Source organism: Lepisma saccharinum, chromosome 21 (genome assembly GCF_977018435.1).
Source record: "Lepisma saccharinum chromosome 21, izLepSacc3.1, whole genome shotgun sequence".
Lineage (NCBI taxonomy): Eukaryota > Metazoa > Arthropoda > Insecta > Zygentoma > Lepismatidae > Lepisma > Lepisma saccharinum.
In genome coordinates, this window is record NC_139249.1 from 23,467,435 (window position 1) to 23,493,353 (window position 25,919).

A 25,919-nucleotide genomic window follows, 5' to 3' on the forward strand; every position below is an offset into this window, starting at 1 on the left:
AATCCATGAGAACAAGCAAATATATTAAAACAAATTTAAATAATCAAAGTATGGAACTCACCCAGCAGGAGGATAAAGAGGCACGATGTAGAATTCAAACTCACTATATACATGTAGGTCAATTTCACTGAGTCTATTTTTGGGTTCAAAAGTAAGTTTAAACTAATAAATAAATCAAATAATATGTACGTATTTGTCCCTACACATTGGAAATCACAGCACAATGTCCAAACGACGACTTTTTTTCATTAGTTCATTCAACACATCTGCAGTTGGAGTGTGCTTCTTATGTATGTTCAGGAGTGCCAATCCATTTAATCGCGTATTTCCTGTAGAATTGCGCAAATATGTCTTTAAGCGGCGCAATGTTGAGAAAGATCGTTCGTTTGTGCACGTGGTCACGGGCAGCACAGCCAATATTTCTAGCAATGCAAATATATTTGGCATTATGTTTGGATTGCAAATGGCTAATCCATCTATAGCAGGTTTTGGTTGGTCTACCTTCTCATGACGTGCAATTTTTCTGTACCATAATTTTAATTCAGTGTTCAGGTCTTCTTGGCAATCGCTTCTTACGTCGCTGGCATAGAAATCCGTGAGCGAAGTGAAAGCAGCAACTTGAGAATGCAGAGGGACTGGGTTGCTAGGTAAAAGACACTGAAAACTCTTTAAAATGTCCTTATGTTTCAAGAAACGAGAATCCAATTGGGACATAAAGGCATCCAGAAATGGGATAAAAGTAGAGACGCGAAAGTAAATTTCTGGCGTCGCAGATGGTAAGTCCAAGTTCACACGGTTTCTCTGTCGTGCTGCCATGCGGGGGATTTGAATGGAGGACCCCAACGTATCTAAGACTTCGGAAGCACAAGTGAAGATTTTTAGAAATTCTTCATTGACATTTTCGCGCAAGGATTTCATTTCATTGTTAATATCTTCAGCAAGGTTTACGGCTTCCAATAAATCAATGGTCGAATTCTGCAGGAATTTACACAAAGGCAGACTTAAAGAAAACAGCTTTTGAATACAAAACAGAGATATCACAAATTGACAATCACTCAGAGCACATAAAATTGAATTTGCTTGTGTCGACGAGTCTCTGTCTTTCCATTCTGATATGTTTTGGAGTGTTGCAATAATAGGGTCATACAATTCCACCACCGCGGCCACTGAGTCATACCTTTCCAACCAACGCGTTGCACAGAGTTTAATTAATTTTTCACGCCGTGAAGTTGTAGTTTCCAATTCATTTATCGCCGATTTTAAAACATGTTGCCTTTTAGGTGTATTAAGAAATTCATACAGTCTCGATATTGTACCCATGCAGTTTCTAATAGCAGCAACTTCACAAGCACTGGATACAGCTAAGTTGAGACTGTGAGCAGAGCAGTGAACATACAAGGCTGATGGAATTATTTCCTTTACATGTGCCTGGACTCCGTTCAGTTGTCCTGACATTGACGCAGCTCCGTCATATCCTTGTCCACGAATTTTATTTAAGTCTATATTTAATGAACGCAACTTGTCCAACATAGCCTTTGCGATTCCCTTTCCGGTCACATCATACAATGGTATGAATTGTAAAAAGTTTTCTCTCACAACGAATTCTTTTGTGTCAACATAACGAACGCACAGTGATAATTGTTCTATGCCTGCTATATCTGACGTCTCATCGGCAAGGATAGAGAAGAAGCTGGAGGAGTTAAGTTCGTTAACAAGATCTCGAACAATCAGGTCGTTGCACGCTTCAATTATTTCGTTCTGTATTCTAGGACTTATATATTGAGCATTTCCGGCACTACCAGTCAATGTACTTTTTAATTCGGAATCAGTCTTACTTCGAAAGCGAAGAAGTGCCCTGAAGTTGCCGTCATTCTCTTCTGGTTCTTGATCAACTTCTATTCGCCCCGAATCCCTGTGGCCTCGCAGTGCGAGACACTGTTTGCCGCAGAACAGAACAGTTTCAATTATAGGAACAACTTTTTTCCTGTTTTCAAGTTTTTTATGCATAGCTGCAGTATCTATTAAAACATCGATAGACTGTTTCTTACCACACGAGATATCGGCCAAAGTACTTGCAACCTCCAAACTTTCCTTGCGATAGAGACACTTTTCATGTTCTGAAAACCGCTCGACGGCGTCCTTCCAATTTTCAAACTTCACACTACACAGTTGACCTAAGGGCTGCTTACCTGATCCAGCACCATCACTTGGAGCGAAGAGGGCGCAAAATTTACAAAAACTTCCTTCCTTAAATTCGGAATATGCAAGCCACTTCCAGCGATAAAGCCACTTAAACTGAAATCGCAAATTTCGCTTTCCTTTTGACGGAAACACAAATCCTGGATCTGGTTCCCAGACATTGTTCAAGACGTCCAACTTTTTTTCAATGGACAAGTTTCTTCCTACGTAAAGTCCAATGTCATAAGCGTGTGGTTCATTAGTACGTGAAGATGCAGATGATTCCTGAACAAAAGCAACACATTTATCATTTCCAGGCGATTCACGAAGCACTTCGACATTATTTAGCGATGTAGATGTAGGTTCAGCATCACTTGATAGTTCACATGGGGATGCGAAATCGTTACCGGGAAGAATGTTCGCAGTAACGTCACCACACGAAGTACTCTCCGATGGCGTGGAATTTTCACAATTCTTGCGAGAATCACTACGCGACTTTTTGCAAAAAAAATTCAAAATTGAACTTTGCGATCGCTTAGACATATCGTCGGATCCAAAACGACACGACACTGTAAAGGGTTTATGTTCAAATGAGAAACGCGCCAATACCGTTCTCAAAATCTACTATGCACGTGCACGGTAATCCACATCTGGATTGTCTCGCTGTTCTTACCAACAAAGGTTCCAGGGCCGCACAAAGGGAAGACAAACATAATTGCTTTGAAAAGAAAAATTCCGCTATAACAAAGTTGAATTTCTCGTAACGAACAACTGTGTGTCACTCTTGTGAAGCCACCAGTAAAAGGTCGCCGACAAGGAACAGCGATGCATTTGTAAATCCAGCTTTCCTTTATTTCCTGCCGTATAGTATTGCTCGACGGAGGACAGGCGTCATAAAATGGTCATTTGTCTACTCTTGAAGCCGAGGACAACAAATTTGAGGGTGTGCCGCTCCGCGGTCTTGGAATTTACGATGTTGCTAAATTGAGAAAAGATGAAAATAAGGTCTTGAAAGTCTGCTGGGTTCTTTGACGGCAAGATGAAACTGTCTTCCGAGTGTCTGATACCCCACCCCATTAGTGCAAGGAATGAAAGAAAGGTTTGTTGACACGTGTGCCGCCTGCTTTGACCCAGCGTCGTGAGGACAATTGAGCAGTTACTTGTAAAGAGATTAACGTTTATTGTTGTTCGAATTCAGAAAATCAAACGTGCCGCGGTAAACAATGGGAAGGCGGACTGTTGACTGTGTATTTTTGTCGGCTTAGCCTTTCCTCCATTAGCTGCTAGTACAACGAACCAAGTATTTTTCCTTACTTTCTTACTGGTAATTATTGCAGCTGATACAAAAACAACTTTTTTTCTCTTGAAAATCATAGGGGCTCTCATATTTTATTTTAAAGAATTTGTGTTTGTTTTCAAGGCATTCTTCACTCTGAAAGACGTGCGTGTTTGGAATGCAATACTTTCCTCCGAACTGCATGGCAATAATTATTCAAATGTTTATTGTTATTATTATTGTCACAGCTCTTTTACTGTGATAAATTGGCCATTTCTTGAAAAAAATCGTATTTCAATAGCCAAAGGGGGGGGTTTAAACCCGGTAACCCCCCCCTTGCGTACGCCACTGCTCGCGCACCATACTCACCTGACCTCTCACCAACCGACTACCAACAATCATGAGATGCTATCGAAAACTCCTTCCGACAGTTCGCCGACTCCAGAAGCCTGGAATTTTATGCCACCGAAATAAATAAACTTGTTTCTCATTGACAAAAATGTGTTGATTGTAATGGTTTTTATTTTGATGAATAATTTGAACCAAGTTATAGTATTCCAAAGTTGCCGTTCAAAATCGACCATTATTTTTGCATCAAACTGATAGTTTCTCACCTAAAAAAAAGATACCGCTACGATGTACCACATGAAAAAAAACACTAATAATATATATATGCCCCACCCCCTCCCGTACATATCAGTTATAGCGGATCACACAATTCTTACATTTTGCTTTTTCGTGCATTACAAAATTTCAATGGAAGATTTGACTCGATGTATTTACAATCTCCGCTGCGAGGTGGCAGCACCAGAGCGGTATGCTGTTCCACTCCTTGTTGCCTGTCGCCCTCGCTCGGCCGTCTTGTGAAATATAATGGCCAGAGGCTCGTTAGAGGTTGCCAAAACCAGTTATAAACCGCTAAGTGTGGTTACAGCACAGACTGGCAATCGTGTCGTTTGTGACCAATTTACGATCAGTTCGTTATGTGGAGAGTCATGCTTGGAAGTATACAAGTTCCACTTAAATATGTATCGAATCTGAGTATTGTTACGTCGCTTCCCTGCATCTAAGTTATTTGCGAATTGAAGCTGAAATGAAATATATTTATTTATTTACTTACTTAAAGTTCCAGGTTCAGTTTTGAAGGGCCATTATTCTTAAATTGTAATAGTAGCAACAACAACAACACAAAATTACAAAATTTGAAATTTTATTCATATCTTCACGACAACTATCTCAGCATTCATTAAATTTAAAATAGACTTTAAAATGGCAGTAACTCGTATAAAGTTTCAAAATAATACTAAAAATGCAGATATAATTATAAACATTTAACGTACATAATGAAATATAATAATGCAATTGTTAACATAATTAGTGCACGTCGGTATGCACAGTGAGATATTTAGAAGTATTCATTCGAAAATGTTTTAGGACAATAATAATGTAATTATTAACAAGTTTACCATTTGTGAATATCATCCATGATTAATAGTTATTATTAATAATTCAAATATTTTAATTCTACTACCTGGGAGTACTGTAAAAGCAAAGACGTATTTTTTGGGGGGAGGATCCAGGGAGTCCGAACTCACGTCCCCGAAAGACCTTACCAATTACTAAAATTAAATAATCAAAATATTATTGTTTGGCATTTGTTATATAATCGATGGTTATTTGTTTCCGATGAATTTACTGGAAGGCAAGGAATTTGCCTCATACGGTTTTGAAGGACAGTTCCAAAGATTTATGCACATACTCAGCAACATTACTTATCGTCAATTGTAATAGGCAATTTGAAAGTGACTACTGTATAATTACTATTACACCTATTACAATTGGTTCTAAATCCTTTTTCGTTATTCAATAAATATTCAATTCTAATTTCCTTGCTCGGGAGGTTCTTTTTATACAATTTTTGGCGATCTTAACTACACGTAAGCGAGACAATGAGTACGTTCTGTAATATGCCTATTATTTTACAATCTTTTTACCTATTCATGTAATAATAATACAATATTCAATATTAATTTACATATTTAATTAATATTATTTAAATTTATTATTATGTATTTCTAGATACGTGTCTGCCTCCCACTATTTTCCTATAAATATGGCCGTGCTAGTTTGCATGTGAGTATTGTGAAAGACAGTTTACGTAATATGCGAAATCGTGAAAGGCATATGCATGGCAACCAGATATCCAAATGCAATTAAATACTGCTGTCGCTCCAAAGAGACCACAACGTGACGTCAACGACCAAGCATTTGATCATGTATTTTTAATGTGTTATCTGAATACTTGCTTCTCAGACAAGGAAACCAACATCCTGGATGTCCTATTACGATACGAAGCTGTTTGTTATGCTACTCGATCAAAATGCACATGACATTATCACGCTATGTAAATTCGGAGGAGCAAATGTAAGCTTATCTTTTCCACGATATCTCATCCTCAACGTCCAGTGGCGTGGCGTGACTTTTTCAAAAGTGTTACCGGCCATCAGACGTTATCATCTCCACCCTACCGCCCCCCCCCCCATTTGTCTTTGATCTGGATTTTTGTTATCTTTTTTTTATTTTTTATTTATTTATTTATGATTTAGGATTTATTTAGCCACAATCATCACTCCTAGAAAGAACTACCACTCATGAGAGAGTTACAGCGAAAATGCAGTGAATAGCAGTCGAGCCTTGTCAACCATCTCTGTTTCTTTGCAAAGAGGTGGAAAGGGGAAGAAGAACCACACATTCGGGTCAGTTTGACGTTTCTGCGGTGAGCAGACGACAGAATTCCCCTCCTCCAGCGGTGGAAAGGAAGTCCAGTTTTCTGGAGCAAGGTTTGTCCAAATCACGAATCGCATCAAGTAGGGGAAAGTGGGGCACGTTGCAACAGTGCTTTTTCTGTTATGTAGGATGGCTCTACTGCGTTGCGCTTACTGTCGTTCCAACACACGTTGGTAGGTGTCTCTGATGAACCGTTCGTTACACCAGTTTTTCAGATGTTGTCAGAGTGGAGGAAGAAAGAAGAATTTTGAGGACGGTGAGTAATTTTTAAGAATCTCTTACAATTTTTAATACGCAATTCCTATAAATGACCACAGCATGCGACATGTGGTCAATTGAAAGCATGTTTATTGAAGGTGTGGAAAGTGATATTGCTTTTTATGTTATGCAATTTTTGTGGAGGCAAGAATAGCTTTCGTAATCAAACATGTCGGTGAGGCAAGTTGCAACAGATGTTGCAACTAACCCCACAATGTTGCAAACTGCCCCATGACAGACCAGCGCTTTAATAAGATATTAAATGTAATTGTTCACTGTCCCGAATGTGATAAATCGAAATACGGTTTATTGTTTACTAATTTTACAATATTTTCAAGTAAAAGAAAAATGTGATCGCATATATTTAGTCCTATATTTAGTAACCAACACACATTTTGAATTTTCACTTATTTATTCTTATACAAAATTACACGCACGTCAGTACGGCAAGAAAACACTATATTTCACTAAGTAGTGCTAGATAAATTGTGAATGAATTTTTGTTTATAATCATGTGCATGTAATTTCTACTAGCAGCACGAAACATTAATATTGTTATGCTTTCTGATATGGTCTCTTTCGTCTTGCAGATTTATTTTTAAAAGATTGTTCCTTCTTATGTTCCCGCCGAAACTATTGTTGTCGAATTGCTGTATAATTGTTGCTGTATTATTATTATTATTAGTTCTATTGTTTCAGGTAGCCTGCAAGATGAGGAACTACAAGAGGAAGACCCAAAAGGGGACTACACCGCCTGATGTGATGGATAGAGCAGCAAATTTAGTCCTGGAACACGAAGATGACAAAAATGCCAGCTTAAGACAAGTGGCTGCAGAGTTCAACATTCATTATTCAACCCTCTCAAGATACATACAAAAGAAGAAATTACAAGAAAGTGTTCCTCGTGAGGGACAGAACATAAGTTGTGGTTATGCGAAACCGTGGAAAGTGTTTTCAGAGGAAGAAGAGAATATCTTCAAAATGTACTTGCAGCGTTCCAGTGAGACTATGTTTGGATTAACACCACAGGAAGTGCGAAAATTAGCTCATCTCTGTGCAGTTAAGTTTGATATAAGTGCTCCTTCATCGTGGTCTGTAAACGGAATGGCTGGTATTGAATGGTTCAGGGGATTCCTACAGAGAAACAAAGATCTTTCGGTGCGCTTTCCTGAATCAACTTCTTTAGCACGGATGTCCAGTTTCAACAAAGAAAATGTGCGCATGTTTTTTGACAAAGTTTCCGAAGTTCTGTCCAGAAACAATTATTCATCCTCAAGAATTTGGAACATGGATGAAACTGGTGTCACAACTGTCATGAAACCAAATAAGGTTGTAGCTCGAAAAGGAACAAAACAGATTGGCACAGTGAGCAGTGCAGAAACAGGTGAACTTGTGACAGTTGCAGTTAGTGCTCAAGGGACTTTTATACCTCCAATGCTAATATTTCCACGTAAGAATTTTCGGGACCATTTCATTCGAGATGGCCCAACAGACTGCATTGGAGCAGCTACTGGTTCAGGTTGGATGATTGAGGAAACGTTTGTCCAATTCATTCGACACTTCATTTCTCAGGTGAATCCTAACGAAAACTCCCCTGTGCTTCTTTTCATCGATAATCACTCTTCCCATCTCATCTGTGAAGCTTTAGATGAATGCAAAAATAATAATATTACCCTTTTGTCATTTCCTCCACACTGTTCGCATCGACTACAACCGTTAGATGTCAGTGTTTTTGGTCCATTTAAGAAAGTGTGTGGCCGAGCAATTGATTCTTGGCATAAGAATAATCCAGGAAAAACTCTTACAATCTACGACATACCACAGATAGTTAAAACAGCATTTTTGAATACAGTTACCCCTACCAACATAACATCAGGTTTTGTTCAAACAGGAATATTTCCCTTCAATTCTGAGGTATTCCAAGAAAGCGACTTTGCGTCGTGTTTCGTTTCAGATCGACCAAATCCAGCAGGACAGGTAGATAGTAGGCCTCCCGTATCTGATAGTGATGACATAGTCCAAACTGCCAGGTGCAATGCACTGCCAACTAAATCATCTTCAGGTGATGTTCAGAATGAACATGGCACACAAATGTCTTCAGTAGTGAGTAGACCTAAAGTTTCCTTCTCTCCTGAAAATGTTCGTCCATACCCAAAGGCTGAACCCAGGAAAACGACGAATCGTAAACGTAAACGAAGTGCCATTCTAACAGACACAGCTGAAAAAAAAGGCTTTGGAAGATGCAAAAAAGAGTAGTGCAAAGGAAAAGGGCAAGAAGAAAATTATGTGCAAGAAAACATTATTCCAAAGTTCTTGCAAAGAATATCACTGTTTAGTGTGTGGAGAATCCTACAAAGAAGAAGAAGACTGGGTGCAGTGCAAGCAATGCAAAATGTAGTCCCATTGGCTGTGCGCGGAGAGAAATCCTTATTATGTGTGCATTGATTGCAAATAGTGTCATTCAGACAACGCATAATCCCTGTTGCAACGTACCCCAAACACTGTTGCAACTTACCCCATGCATGGGGCACATAGCAACACTCGGACCTGCTTTAAATTAACAGACTTTTCTCACTTGAGGTTCAAAATTAAAATTTCATATTTGTTTCTTAAGTAGCCAAAAGATGTACCATTTCATAGCATATTTGTAACTTGTTCCAACTGTAACAGTTTTTGAATAAAAAAAATTAAACTGAAAAGTGTTGCAAAGTCCCCCACCTTCCCCTACTTATCTTTTCGTCTATTACTAAACGGTCTCAGTTGTAGTTAAATCCAGCTTTTCAGAGAAGTAGTATCCCCGTTTTAGGCGGGATTTAGCTCTCTTCTGGAAATCCAATGTGACAACACTTGCTGATCCGGTAGGCTGCACCGGTAAATGGGTCCCTAAACAGGCATATAAATTACCATGTAGCACATTCTTCGTTCTCTGCAATATATACTCGACTGCAACGCTGTCGGTTAACGTATTTACCAATGTAGTTATTTTATTAAGAAAAAAACTTTTTAATTTCTTTACATTTTGCTGTTAGGCTACCTGCGGTAACACCGGTTACATGCAGAAACCTCTGTCAACGTTGCAATTAGACACATGTGTCATGGCAGAACATATAAAAAAGAATCAAACCAAATCAAGAACTCTACACATCCAGTTCGTGATAGCGCATGGCTTGACTCCCCCTCCCTCCCCCGAAGCCATCTCCAATTGACCGATATTCGATTCCCGGTGGAGGCATATAGTGGTTCGGATCCCACTTTAAACTGTAAGTCTAGTCCCGATTAGCCTTACTGTGCATAAAGTGGACTTAAAACACAAACTCAATCAATCAGTCAATTGACCGATAGCGCATTCGGCGAGCCAAGTGTCAAGTAGTGTTTCAGATTTTGCACCTTTGCATGTTTAGCGATCGGGAAGCGAACGTGACGTCAAGTGTTGCAGTAGTAAGAACATTCAGCACACGTCACATAAAAATGGAGGGAAGGCTGGATCCAGAAGTTACAGTTGGGTGCAGTAGCGTACGCAGGATTTTATCAAAGGGGGGGGGGGTTATTTCTAAAACTTTCTCCAAATTCACACTAACATTGTTTTATTATACTTTAAATAAATAATAATAATCACAATTAATTAATAATACTTATAATTAATTAATTAGCTGAATTACTACTAATAATACTACTAACACCACTACTACTATTAGTTGATTGATTGAATTGGTGTTTAAAGTCCACTTGATGCACAGAAAGGCTACTACTACTATTAAGTACTAGAGATCTACATAAATATAGTATTTACGAAAGCAATAGAACAATATCACTTTCTAGTCATTCGATTTTTATCAAATTCTGGGAGCATTTTTGTTTCTTTGTTACGAAATAATTGTCTGGTCAACGAGGTGAGACATTTTAAGTGTGAAGAAAATCCATAAAAACAAGAAAATATATTAAAATAAATTGAAATAATCAAAGTATGGCACTCATCCAAGGAGCTGCGGTGGTCTGGTCGGTAGGGTGTCTGACAACCACGTGGGAGATCAGGGTTCGATTCCTGGAATTGGTTGGAATTTTTCCGGCTTCTTCCCCGCATAAATGTCCCCGATAATTCACATCTGGATTGTCTCTCTATTCTTGCCGACAAATCATTTTGCAATAGTTAAGCTTATTGTCGTTTGAATAATTGTCTAGTCAACAAGGTGAGACATTTTAAAGAGAGACATTCAAACGTGCTGCGGTAAACAATGGGAAGGCGGACTGGTGACTATTCTTGTCCGCCTAGCCTTTGTCCATACATTAGCCGCTTACAACGAACCAAGAATTTTCTTTAGTTAATTCTCATTGTTCACACAAAAAAATACATGTTCATTGAACGTAGAGGGGTGGCTGATGGGGTTACAGCCCCTACCAAAATTTTGAGAAAATCAGAATTTTCAAATAATAATCCGTTAAGAACTTTAAAAAATCAAAATGTGTAAATGCGAAACCTCTTTTAAAGTGAATCCCGATTACCATTTTTGTCTTTGAATACAATTTTAATAGACTGAAAAGCTCGAAAAATACGAGATATTTTATTATGCATCCTGCCCTCCAAAACAAAGGCATGTGCTATCCACATTTACTATACCAGCCCATCCCAAAAAAAAAAAATTCCTGCGTACGCCAGTGTATTGAACATTCTTGCAACTGAGATACAAAACAAGTTTTCTCTTTTAACTCATAGTTGCCCTCATATTTTATTTTCAACAATACTTGTTAATTTTCAAGGCTTTCTCTCTGAAAGACGCGCGTGTTTGGAATCCTGTGCTTTTCTCCGTGCTGCATGGAAATAATAATTCAAATTATTATTATTATTATTAGTAGTACTAGTAGTACTAGTAGTAGTAGTAGTGGTAGTAGTAGTAATAGTAATAGTATTGTCCTAGATCTCTGACTGTGGTAAGTTAGCAATTTAATTATTTTTTTCCACAGCATTTTTCATAACATTTCACAAGCTCAAGGGGGGGGTTTAAACCCCGTAACCCTCCCCCCTTGCGTACGCCACTGGTTGGGTGGGTGGGGCGAATTTAACTCGGGTACCACATCTTACTGAGAATGTATTCTATATAGTACTGTGAACAGGAACCAAACTAACATCCATGATTGAGATATTATCCTATTGTTTTGCAAAACAACGGCTGGAGTGTATGGTTACGAGGGTTCGGGACTTTATGTCTTAAAAAACTGTAAAATATGTTTGTAATTATGTCATAAAAATAATAATAAATGGGAAAATATGTCATGAAAAATTAAAAATGTCATGAAAAATTCAGAAATATTCCCAGTAAAGCCAATAATATGCACAACAATACTTTGGAATTTCTCATTATACAGTGTCTTCCAGGGAAGATCGACTAGGGTGGGGGGCGGGGGTTATTAAATGAAGTCAGAACCCCTTTAACCGAAGAATGCAGTGGGAAAATACTGAAAATATTGTGAGGTTCACTGCAATTATCCTAAGTTCCATTTATTATTACGTCTGATTTACACCTTTGTGGAAACTAAAGCATAATTGGCAGCTTGCCACAAAAAGGGGTGGTATTATTGTTCTGGACCTACTAGTTGGTAAGAAAAGACTGCATCTGCTTTTAATATATTCTTAATTTCCTTATCCTGCCATCGTTAATATGAACTATCCGTTACACTAAAGGTACGAGGGGGAAAAATATAAAATAACCGATTCTATACAAGATAATTACGAAATTAAGCAGAAATATGTCTTATTACGAGAAAATGTAAGAAATATGTTGTAAAAACTCGAAATTGGTAAAATATGTTAAAATATGACTTATCAAGTTCGTCGTCTGCTTCGGCTGATTTTCATCAGATATGTAAAGATCTCACCCCAGTATTCCATCCGATGCCAAATAAAAAATAGGTTATACAAGGGTCACTATTTATATTTTGAGCCTAACAATGAAACAACAGGAATTTGTCATTGAAAACTGCTTTATTGTTTTTCGAAGTATTCTCCTTTATGGTCAATACACTTTTGCATTCGTTCGAACCATTTGTCAAAGCAGTTTTTCCAATCTTCTTGAGACACCTCCATAATATGGTTTTTGAACGCATCAACGACGTCTTCCGCCGACGAAAATCGTTGTCCACGCTATTTATTCTTGACATTCGGGAACAAGAAGAAGTCATTGGGTGCCAAATCAGGACTGTACGGCGGATGACCCATCAATTCGATTTTTTGACTGTTCATGAAGTTGGTTGTTAGACGAGATGTGTGACAGCTGGCATTGTCTTGATGAAGAATGATCCGTCGGCGTTTGTTTGTTTTCCGTATTTGACCGAAGACCTCTGGCAAACAAATTGTTGTGTACCATTCAGAGTTGACCGTTCTACGTTCCTCTAAAGGCACAGTTGCCACATGACCAGTTTTCCCGAAAAAACAGGCGACCATTTGTTTCGATGTGCTTCGAGCGCGAACAACTTTTGTTGGATCGGGTTCATCTTGAAACACCCATACAGTCGACTGCTGTTCACGTCCCGGCTCATGTGCATATATCCATGATTCGTCACCTGTTACAATCTTATATACGTCTTTTGAAGCACCACGATTGTATTTATTGAGCATTTGTTTGCACCAATTGACACGAGCGTCTTTTTGAGTTTTTGTCAAATTGTGTGGGATCCAACGAGAACATACCTTTCTCACAGCTAAATTATCATGTAATATTATGCTGGTGGAACTAATGCCTATGGTTACCTCAATGTCACAGTATGTCACATGACGATCTTGCAGTATTAGGTTTTGCGCAGCATCAATGTTTTCTTGAACAACAACTGATTTTGGACGACTTTCGCGAATCTCGTCGGTGAGCGAATGGCGGCCACGATTAAATTCGTTATACCAGCGTTTCACAGTGGCAAAGGATGGGGCTTCATCGCCAAATGTGGAAGTAAGTTGATCGATGCACTCTTGTCTTGATAATCCACGTCGAAAATCGTAAAAAATCATCGCACGAAAATGTTCACGAGTTAATTCCATTTTATTGTTGTCGCGCAATCTCCAAGGCAACATAAACAACACAAATGAAGCTATTGACAAAACATTTGAAGTACGTCATGGTCAATAATGCCAGACGATTCCGTGCAAACGTCAAATCGCGCCTAACTTCAATCAGTGTTGCCAAGGCTCAAAATATAAATAGTGACCCTCGTAACATAAAGTCCCGGGCCCTAGTCATAATTGTGCGTCGTTACCGCAATTCCTTCCATGGCCATGGTAAACTGATCGATAAGATCATTTCAAGTTAGAAAAAGTCAGAAACCCCAGATTTGTGCATAAATCTGCTTGGGTACTGCCAGTTTAAAGCCGTATGATCATCTCAATCTAATCCTTGTGTAAGTTTGTGTGGTCAAATGCTGTACGTACTGTCCAAATTCTGTATTGTAATGATTAATGAAACAATACGCAACTTGGACCGAATTGAAATTGTGCGAGGAAAAAGATTGCGGTTACGGAACCTAATAGAACCCATTAGAATTTATGGGTCCCTGGACCTTGAACAACCCTGAAGGAAATACATCTCCTACTCCTGTTCTAATAACCCCGTTCAGCTAGCCAGACAACTCCAAGATAATGTACTTGAGAGGAAATGACTCGCTTCCGGCTTAAGATCGTCCTAGCCGAACAAGTCACACGCGTTCTGTTCGTCAATGCAACAACTACAGGGTCCCGAAAAATTTACTGACTCGAAAAGGTTCAACGTCACAGATTTTTTTTTGTTTTTGTTTTAATTTGGTCCACTTTATGCTCAAAAAGGCTATCAGTACTAGACCTACAAGCAGTGATGTGCCGTAGACTATAAGTTTACGTTTACATGCGTTGTCTGCACGTAATCTACGCGTAGATTACATTGGGTTGTAGTTTACATAGACTACGTAGACAATCTAAAGTGCATTAAAATTAATTTTCAATGGTTTCATGAAAGGAAAGTGACATTTTCAACTATATTGGTTCCTAACGAAATGAAAAGAACCCTATTTACAACAAAATTTCTCTTCTCTTCTATTATCAACTATGGAAGAAGATAAATAGTATGCAAAAAACAACAACAGATGGCAGTCGTGAGGCAAGAGTGGTCTTTTCCCCATAAAACACTAGAATAATTCCTGTATTAGGTTTCTTCCTAGGTGAGAAATTGTTCGAATTTGGAAGAAACAGTATGAAAAGTTTTCCTCACACATCAGCAACTGATACGCAGTATAATTATGTTTTACTCTACGTGTAGAATGTAGACTATCGTTGTTTACGCGTAGACGCACATCACTGCCTACAAGCCGAGGTGGTTATAAAACTGTGACGTCATAGGAATGAAAGATCTCTGTTATCCGTTAGTTTTAGCAAGGGAATCGTGTTTCTCTGATCTTTCCTTGCTTGCGTATTCGTGTATTTCCAGTTATTTTTATGCGATTTATATTGTAGTGTCTGAGTGATAATAAATAATGTCTCACTTGTTCCGCTACACTCCACCCTTACCGGGCCGCTTCTGGCAGGATAAACCCAAATAAACAACTAAACAGGCTCGTTGGTCCTGGGTTCCCATCCTGTTCCTCACCAGAGCGCTCAGAACCAAAGAATCAATCACAGGCAAGAACTTACTGAAATTAATGTTGCAGGGTGATTGCTGAAAACTCGCAGAAATGGGCTTTATGCATTTATTTACAATTTAACAAAACAAGGCTCGGATTCTTCCAATAGTTCTCTAAGTTACATTATTTACATTCCTATAACGTGAGGCCCACGGCAGAACTGCCAAGTGGAAAGCTGAGCATCGGCAGAACTGCCTCGGGATGCTTTTCTCATGGGAGGCCACTGGAGCCCGAAGATCGCTCTCCCTTCTGCTATCCAGTTCAAAAACACACTCTCCCTGTCCTCTGCCACAGGCCATATTTATACTTCCTCCCGCGTCGCATGGGGGAGGGCTGAAAGTTCAAACCTTATTGGCTCTTATAAGCTACACAGAACCATGGAAGAAACCCAAGCATACAAAATCATACACAATCACAAAAAAGGAACAAAAAGACAAATACTGTTTGTAACACACTGTTCTGCAAGCGCATTAATATCTTATAAAAGCAAAACGTTTGTTCACCCTCACCGTATATTTCCGTCCGATGAGAAGTTCCGAAAGAACAAATGCTATTGAAAAGACAAATTTCAGGGTGCTAATTTCCTTTTTATACCAGAATGTTACGAATGTGATTTAATCCGAATTAGTAGAAATTACACCAAAGGAGGGCCTGAAGAAAGTCACAGTTTCTACAATGATAATCCCAGTTACACTAGGTTAGTGATAATAACAGTGTTGGAATTGCCAAATGCCAGAGAGATTCCCGGCGGGAGAGCCGGGATTTTTTCCACCTGTTCAAGCGGCTCTGGCGCCCAGCCACCGTCGTATAAAGTGGGTACCTGGAAGAAACTTGGGGGGGGGTAAAGGCCCCCACCTTTGTCCGTGATCAAAATAGTGTGGAGCCCTAACTCCACACCCCCTATACGCCTTCATGGCGTTGTGTAAAGCACATGTGAGCACTTTACTTTTGCATACAGAGCAGGGTTGGCATGTTTAAAACAACACTTTGTTTTAAACGTTTAAAACACGCGGCTTTGTTTTTTTACAAATGTTTTAAACGTTTAAAACAATCTGTTTTAAACATGTTTTTTTTACAAGTGTTTAAAACACATTTTGGTGGTAGATATTTTATAGTCTGTGATAATTTTTTTGTTTGGCAACCCTGTTTTTCATTGAATCTGTGTCAATTAATCCGTTCTTTACAGGTCTCACTTATCGCACAACACTTGAGCAACCTTATGTTCTGACGTCACAGGAGAAAGCTTTATAATTTTAGGCTAAATGCCTATGTTGTTAGGTTAGGCAGGCTAGCAATGTATGCACAAGGTAGCAAGATTGTTGTGCGACAAGAAAGACCCGTGCTTTACTGTAGAAATCGAAACCTCTCAGTTCCTTGTTTCGTATCGTCCTGTAAGTTTGAGACTGGTGGAAGCTTGAAATGGAAACTAATATCTGAATACACAATGCGTGATTTTGATCGTGACGTGATTTTTTTTCTTTTGCGATACGATTCATTGGTTTGTATAACTGAATGAAGCGCAGATGCTTACTTTTGGAAACATAATTTTGTACTTTGAAAAAAATCATCTGGAGAATCTATTATGACACTGCAGGTTGTTTTCTGCTATATAAACTGTTCAGGCAGCAGGAAATATTTCACCGTGATTTTTTCAGGACGAGGATAGGAATTCTATAATATTTAGTTTCTTGAAATTTAGATGAATATAAATCCTAACCTACTTCAGTAGTGGCGGAAAAAGGGGTGCTATTACCCACAACTTTTGTCCCTGCAGTCACGGCCGCCGACTTGTCAAAATTATTGGGGGGCTCTGATCACTGAAATAAATTATTGAATGACTCACTCTCTCCCTTTTTTAAGTTTTGGCCACAGTGTTCGGAATCTCATAAAAGTCCGATCCGGACTTCGGGAAATGATTTCCCGAATTTTCGGGATCCCGTGCAGTCGGGAAATACCGAATGCTCATTTGAAAATGTCGTTATTTCTCGACGTTTTCTGCATTGTCAATTTCTGGAACTTACCGTAAATTGTTAGTTTTTAATCCAGAAATCACTTAAAATGAAAATGACGTGTATAATTCGAGATTTTCAGAGCTTCGGGAAATTTTGAACATTTCCCGACTCAGTAGGGAAATTGAAAATTTTTCCCGTCCCGCACACCCCTAATAAAAGCCCATGAATTCCTCAAAAATGTCATTTTTTTATTCACAGTTCGAATGCAGAATATTAATTGTCCACGGTTGGATATGTCACAAGTTTCGTCAACCATAATAGCAAAATATTCCCGACTTTTATTATCTGCTACCACGGAGCGCAAAACAGATCTCCCTAATATATCAATGATCTCGTTCTGAATGTCATGCGAGAGCCATTTCTAGCCCGAACGTCCCATCCACTCCCCTAGTTCATGCACATCGTCTTTTGAAACTCATGTTTAATAAAAATTTTAACAATACTCATAATTACATACATAGTATATACTAGTAATAAATCATGCGTTTTGCTGTCTCTGGTCATAGCCTCCCCAAAGTTGATGGTTTAGCGGTTTTAGTCCACCAAAGTTGATGGTGTAGAAAATTTTAAATGTGTATTAAAAGTTAAGTTCATGTGGCACAGTTCAGAGTAAACTTTACAAGAGAAGCAAAATAATACATTAGATCTTCTTAAGCAAAATTATTTGGGTGGCTCTGCCCCCACATTGTTAATATTGGGGGGCTCGACCCCCCCCTTAAGCCCCATGGAGTTGGCGCCTATACCTGCAGTAGAGGTGTGCGAGATCCCGAAAAGTCGGGACCGGGATCGGGAAAGAAATTTCCGTCCCGATCCTGACTTTCCGACGTTTTGGGATCCCAAGCAGTCTGGAAATTCCGAATGGTCATTTTAAAACGTCGTCAATTCTAGACATTCTCTGCATTGTGGTTTTGTACCAGAAGTGCAAAAACAAGCACTTAAGATGGAAATTACATGTAGAATTCGAGATTTCAAGAGCTTTGGGAAATTTCGAACACATCCCGTCCCGAAAATTTTCCGACTTTTTCGGGAAATTGAGAATTTTCCCCGTCCCGACCCAAAAAATTCTGTACCCCACACCCCTACCCTGCAGTATGGTAAACCTTATCTCCAAAGGTAAATAAACTGTCCTTGTCGCCATTGTACTCATAAAAATGAGTATTTTTTCTCTTTAACGACTTTAACTATAATTTACTGGGAAAAGGTTGAATTTGTTTTGTTTAAAACATGTTTAAAACATGTTTTTTTAAACTCATGTTTAAAACTATGTTTAAAACAAAAAAAACATGTCTTAAACAAAAAAAAACAGTTTGTTTTGTTCTTTTAAATAAAAACACAAATTTTGCCAACCCTGATACAGAGTATATGGTCGTGAAATGAGGAAGATGATACTTAAAATACAGCACATTGTTAATAAATTTTACCTGAAAAATGGAAAGTGGTTATAAACCTCTATCCCCGAAATACAGATAGTAAAATTTCCTAATCGAGATTTAAAATTTTTCGGAATCCGGATATTTTTTGGCCATCCTTAGTGTGAAGGCAAGATTGTTCAATACAAAACGAAAAAAGTCGTAAAAACAAAACTTCGTGTTTTGTTAAGCAAGAACGTTCATTTTTCCGAATTCGATATTTGAACCGCAGGATCCAAAAAAATTAAAGGACAAATACCATGAAGCAAAAACAATGGATCCAGAGCTGCTCTTTTTTCCAATTATTTCCAGCACTAAGCGTGGGTAAATTTATGTTTTTGCTTACTTATATTTTTTCTATGCACCATCACATTCATGTATGCTGTGTAAATTGTGTTGCGATGCTCTTCAATATGTGTTTCTTCTCTTAAAAACAAGGGCGTTGCATGCTTTACAGTGTTGGACACTAATAGAAGTTTCATCCTGATGACGTCACAGAATCCCTGCCGGGGTTGTAAACATTAGGGCTGGAGAAAAGGCGAGTTATGACCAAACCTTCAAGAGCGAGGGAAGCTACTTTTTTTTTTTTTTTTTTGCCGCTTTGGCTAATTGAGTGATGACATGAACGAACTCAGAAAGAACCCCCATGACAAGTCCGGGATTCGAACCCAGAGCTTTTGGCACCGTCAGTGAGGTCGGCTGCCCTCGTGTTGTCATGTTTATAACTTCCCTCCCTTGTTTCGGTGTCAAAAACTTCAACAACAACTTTGCTTCGCTGTGTACAGTTTTCCCCTTCAAGATAATTCACACTTGACACTGACTGAAGGTGACGTTGATGTAGAGAAGAATGGAACACTTTGACAAGTGACAACGCAAGGTAGAATTACACTAAGAGGGCTGAAGCCCCACAGAAATCCTACAAATATCTAATATAAATAATGTATGGAGATAGTTAATTTTACTTCCTTAGCAGGATTAAACCTTAGATAGAAAAAAGTTTAGTGTATAATAGAGGAACCAGGTTATTTATTTATATTCTACCATTTAATCCAAAGAATAAATGGATCCACAGCTCTCAAAATGTATAGTTTTCTTTGTGATATTCAAAGTTCAATTTCGCTCCACCAAATCCTATGAAGTTGCTATCCCCTGCCTTAGCAGCCCCTTAGACCGTGTTGTAATTTTTATCAGACAGATCATTGAAAATTCGACTTTGACGTTCCCGCTGAATTTACTCCTTACCATGGGTTCAAGAGCCGAAAGCTTGACGTCAATTCCGTCTGCTGAAATACATGCAAGGAAAACCCGTAGAATTTGTTTTCCTTAACAATTACGGCCGAGGTAAGACATGGAGTGTTCGCAAGTAGGCCATGACTGAAAGGGGTGCACAAGGCCAAGTGACCAACCAATCCTTATAGTAGTTCATGTTTCCGCAATGTTCCCAGTCCGTTTCAAGTAGTCCGTTTCAAGTTCGGGAGAATTGTAGATGTAAAATTTCCCGAGTAGGATTGAGAGATTTAGCCACGCCTCTTCATCGTTACCAACCCGAAATAACAATTCCCTACACACTGTGTAATCTTATTTTCAAGCGACAATTAGACATCGGTTGTAATGACAGTATTTTAACAAGGAATATTAAAAAGAATGTCTATGACATGATTCCAAATATTTTTGATGAGAAATTGTTTTATTTCTGTAATTTTATCATCAGTTGCCCAACGATATTGTGATACGACATGTTGGCAACTCTGAGCATGTTTTCTGTCAGAACAGACGCGTCACCAGCGATGCCAACCCTAGCATAATGGTGCTAAACCTAGCATAATTTAACCGTCTTTGGCACCTAGCACCCTGTGTTTAGCATAACAACCAAATCTAGCATAATCTTAGTCTGTGGCATAATCTGCAACCGTCGGTAGATATTGACCTCAAAGGAAAGTGCTCTGAAGAAGTAAAAGTAAAAGTAACTGCACATCTCTATTTCAGGAGCGGACATATTTCCAACCAACAAAAGAGAGTAAACCAGCCCAGGAATCCCGTCTCCCACCAACGCCTTTCATGTCTTCCACATCTTCCTGCCATAAAATCGAAGAGGAGGGTTGGGGCGGCCCACCCTCAATAGTTTTTCCTTTCTCAGCACCGACACAAGGGGTGCCATTTGCGGTGCCTGTATTTTCGCAAGGAATGTTTGGTAGAAAGTTGGATTGACAAATAAAGCTCATGTCAACCTCCTTTGTCGGCAAATTTTGACCATCTTTGTCTTCAGCTTGTGTTCGGTTCAGTTCGGTCAGCATCTTACCATTTCGCAAGCCGTCTCCCGCGGCGAAAAAAACGTTGTTCTTGTATGATTTTAATTCTTTGTGCTTGCCTTTTTCAGTGTATTTTTGGGCGTGTGTTTGAGTGTGTCTGTGAGTGTTTTTCCCCTGCTTTTTAAATATTTTTTTGTAAAATATATTTGGAACAATTTCGAAAAATGAGTACTAATAGCTATGCTAATAGCAAACGAAGTAACTGTGAAACTCCCGAAAAGAAAAAAAAACATGGGGATTTAAACCAGAAATGGGAGTCGTATGCTCAGAAATACAGAAAGGAGTGGGAAAGAGGCGGATTTTATTTTGTTCGTTTGGTGAGTACCTTTTTTATTTTCCTTTCCTTTTTTTATTTGGAAATGTTGTTAGTTTACATAGAAATTCACTGTATGAGGATTTGAACGTTGTAAAAAACTATACACAACAGTGTGTGTGTCTAGCGGGGTGTTGTTGGAGGTGGAAATGGATTAATACGTCCTTCCATATAACGCAAAAAAATGCAGTAGTATACGAAAGATATTTGTGGATTATACACCGCCCCGCCCGTAATTGAAAGGTAACGACGCTTATACTGTGTCATGTCATCTTCCGTCTCCCCACCTGCTAGAAAAAAAATGTGAAGTATTTTTACAAATTACTGAGCCACATGCCCTAGTTCGACCCTTGGCATGGTATGGACATGTAATTATGTTTTTTCCATCACATAGTTCATAGACCATTTCATCTGTTCTTCATTCACCCTCATTGTCGTATAAACTTACTCTCAGAGAACCTAAGGCAAAAAAGCGACTTAAAATAAATGGATCTTAGGGTCGGATACAATATAACATCTAAAAATAGTAATAAAATATATTGTTAATAATAATAATAATAACAACAACAACAATAGTAATACTGCCCTAGCACAATTGGGTGGCGTTCTAGCATAATTTCACAGTTCGAACAGCACTTTTCGTAGCTGAGGGGTTGGCAACGCTGCGCGTCACTGACCGTCAGAGAAGAAGTGTCTGGTCTGGTTGTCTGGTGTAGATTACATAAAATTAGGGAGATTTTTCACTTCATCTCTATATTCCTTGGATAAAAGAGAACAACAAACACGATTCTACATCAGTGTACTTGTCCCCAGTTTTGCTAGCGATCAGTTACGTCGTAGATTTGATAGAAAACAGTTATTCGGTATGTATGTTAGTGTATTCTTTGGATAATATTAGGTGTATTTTAATTTTGTGTATTTGTCGTACAAAAATAATTGTGCTAATTGACATTCATTATTTACACACAAACGTCGGATCTTAGCACATTTTGAAATCGTCCAGTTGCAGACCTTTTCGTTGTTTTTTTTAAAAAGAACGTTTCCACGTAAAACAAGCTGAATATGAGGAAACCCATGTTGAGAGAAAGTAATTTAAGGGCCGGTTGCACCATCGCCACTTAATCTGCCACTTTACAAAGTGTTGGATAACGACAGGCGGGAGATTTAGGCGGCGGTGGGTTGCACCAAGCATTTTTATCCTCGGCCTTGTAAGGTGGAACTTTCTCCTGCTTGCCGTACGACCTGGCAACAGAAACTGGAGAAAGTTGTGTTTTCGATTGTGTTTTGTTTGTTTATTACGTGCTAATATCTGCTTGTCAATTCCAAATGCATGCTTTTTCAACTGAAATATGTTTAAAAACTAAATATTTATTGCAATAAAATGAAACAGCTGATAGAAGTAGGTAATGCATGTGTCGTACTCTCATATAATATCAAATGTATGTTATATGATACAATATAACCCGTAATCTTTCGAAGTAGTGGGAAGCTTACAAAATTTTCAATTTATTTTTCACGTACTCCAATTAACATAATGCAAAAAAGAATATTCCTCGTCTTATCTTTCAGTAAGACATACGGTCACTTTTTAAAAAATATTAAACACTACTAAACAGTGACCAAAATTTTACGAAGTCGTAACAAATGCAAGTTACATTTATTCAATTTTTAGTGCAAGGCTGACATCTGAGTTTGTGTAAATATACGGAATGAGAAGAGCAATCTTCTATTCTGCTCTTACTAATTTATCATTCGTTTCTGTAATAAGTTATCAATCCGTAACACCTTCTTTAGCGAATAGCGAGTATTAGTATTATGAACGTTGGCCATCTTATAGGTTTCTTCTTTATTTATAATGCAGCTTTTGTGAAAGTTGGTTAACGATGCAGATTAAAATTAAATTTTTGTATTCAAAACAAATTCGAATAGCACAAAAAAAATCGTTAATCAACGGTTCCATGTACAAGGTACATTTTGGGAATTACTATCATCTTAGCACAAAAGGAAGAATCAAATAGTAATGTAAAGTACCGTAGTACTGTATGTACGCATGTTTTGTTCTTATTAAGAAAAAAGAAGAAACTCCAGGCTGTATATAGTTTCAGATATGTAGTTTCGTGCAACGTTATATGCTAGTGCAATGCAAGAACGTATATATTTCTTTACAAAAAACAGTAATATTCACCAGGAAAATATACATTGTATATACGTACAAGCTGTGTTCCTTTTTAGACGAGCAGATAGGGACAGTATTAGCACCTTGGGTAATACATGCTAAGAACACCAAACATGGCCTGCCTAACCTATCCACGTATGTATATAATAGCTTAAATAAACAAATTATAATTTGCCAAACCTATTTACATGCTTATTTATGCTATTATATGCCTACGTGAATAGGTTAGGCAGGCCAGGTTTGGTGTTGTTAGCATGTATTTCCCAAGGTGCTAATGCTGCCCCTAGCCGCTCGTTTTTTTAGGCCAGTTATTTTGAAAAATCAAATACAAGATCATGTGTATTGCATATGAATGTTAAAAAAAAAACAGAAAAAACTTGAGTGCACGTTTTATGCATCTTCAGGCATGTAGATTCGTGCAAGGTTTATTACAATGGTGCATTTTCTTTGTATCTACGAAACGTAACACCATTCGGAAATTGTTCCTTGTATATACGTATCAACGCCGTAAAGATACTGCTGTACCTGTCTCTATTATTATTATTCTTTGCCAGTTTTAAAGTTAAAGTACAAAATCTCGCACAATGTAATGAAAAATATGTTACTTCGCATAAAACGTTTCCTCTAAGTAGTAAATACCGAAAAAAAAACTTTGGCATTTACGTCTTATGCTCTCCCATGAATATTAGGGTAGGGTTGGTTAGGTTAGGTACAAAACCAGTAGGAAATTGTTCCTTGTACATGCATGTCAACATCGTAAGGATGCTTGTTAACAGTAAACTTTTTTTTTGCCAATTTTGGAAGTTAACATACAAAATCACACATATACAATGTATACGTTTCTTAAAAGATTGGTATTACGTCTTATGTACTACTAGGTATGTAGTTTCTTGCAAGGTTATTATTGTAAATGTGTGTGTTTGTAAAAAACACACCACCATTCGGAAATTGTTCCTTGTACGTACATATGTATGAACTGGACGGTAAGAGTAGTTACTGCTAAATATTATACGTGCATTCTTTGCCGGTTGTTATTCGGAAACAACACATTACTTGTTTATTTGCAATGTTACATTCACACCAATGGCGACGGAAGTGACTCTAATAATATTACACGTGTTTTAATCTTAAAGATTACAAATTACCAGGATTGCGAAAAAGCAACTGATGCATGGTATACATTTCGTGTATTGCGTTTGGTTGAAAAAAATTGTTACAGCAAACACATATTCATTTATTTGGAACGGCTTTTTAATACAATTTTGCAAGCATCAAACGCATTACTTTAACCTGGTTTTATTTTCTGTACCCGCATGCACTCAAATCCTACATACGAAATTACAGTGAAACTGCTAATGCTAATATCAATATACAACATTTTCGGAACACACACGAAAATAACCATCTCATATTCATTTCTACACATATATTTACAAACGTTGCTTTATTTATTGCCGTTCCTGGGATAATTAACAAATCCGCCTTTTTTTGCTGTTATTTGGTAATGCAAAACATGCAGCAAACTTTCGCAATTTGCAACAGCTGATCGAGACTTTGCGATTTTATCAACTATAAAAGTGTAAACACAGATTATAGTAGGTGCTGCACGTATCTGCTGGCTGCACAGTGTACTGCTTTTCCATGTTTACCTGGCACTTAACGCGTTAGGCGGAGCCCCGACCGCCACTTACGTTACACGGGACTTTAAGTGCTAGGTAACGTTAGGCGGACATTGAACAACCGCAAAATGGTGTTAAGTGGGGGATAAGACGTTAAGCGGAGATGGTGCAACCGGCCCTAATAGGCACAGACTTATAGGTGTCGACTGGACCAACGTCCACCCTTCGAAATAACTCCTTGGATGTGTATATAAGATGGAGTGTTTGGTAGTCGTTAGGAATAATTGAAGGGAGCGAATAGAGAAAGTCTCCAATTTTGTTAATTTTCGGTATACTAACTAATTTTGACCTCCTAATCACGAATCTGTTGAAAGAAACCGGGGGTCACGTCTGAAAATTTGAAAAAAAAGCCGATTGAATTTTTTATATATATAGGTGTATATGCGTAGTTTTACGAACAAAAATGTAATATCCTGTCATTGTGTCCAACCACACCGTTGTTTTACAAGAAAATTATTTATGATGTTCAATTCTAGTACGATCCCTATTTATTCGATGAATGTAGGGGTGAAATGAGTGCTAATGGAACCTAACCTAACAGGCCTAACCTAACCTCATGTGAATGGTTCGTGGGGCTACCCGTGGATGGTTTTTGGGGCTAACGTCAATGGTGTGTGGGGCTGCCCGTGGATGGTTTGTGGGGCTAACGTCAATGGTTTGTGGGGCTAACGTCAATGGTCTGTGGGGCTACCCGTGGATGGTTTTTGGTGCTAACGAACAATTTTTCATCAAAATGTACAATTTCCAGACGTGACCCCCGGTTTTTTACAACAGATTAGTGATTAGGAGGCCAAAATTAGTTAGTATACCGAAAATTAACGAAATTGGAGACTTTCTCTATATTGTACATTCTAGCCCATAGGGGTTCGAATCCCACTTTAAACTGTAGGT

The 25,919-nt window shown here is 38.3% G+C and overlaps 1 protein-coding gene across 1 annotated transcript; it reads right to left on the reverse strand.

Annotated features, from left to right (window-relative positions):
• Positions 1 to 213: 213 nt before the first annotated feature.
• LOC146004479 (zinc finger MYM-type protein 1-like) lies at positions 214 to 2,721 on the reverse strand. The gene has a single exon (XM_083143336.1). It carries the CDS (start codon positions 2,719 to 2,721, stop codon positions 214 to 216), a length of 2,508 nt encoding a protein of 835 aa, XP_082999462.1.
• Positions 2,722 to 25,919: the final 23,198 nt, after the last annotated feature.

Excerpts from the sequence above, each read along its gene's own strand:
- LOC146004479 (XM_083143336.1), bottom strand. The coding sequence starts at position 2,721 with ATGTCTAAGCGATCGCAAAGTTCAATTTTGAATTTTTTTTGCAAAAAG.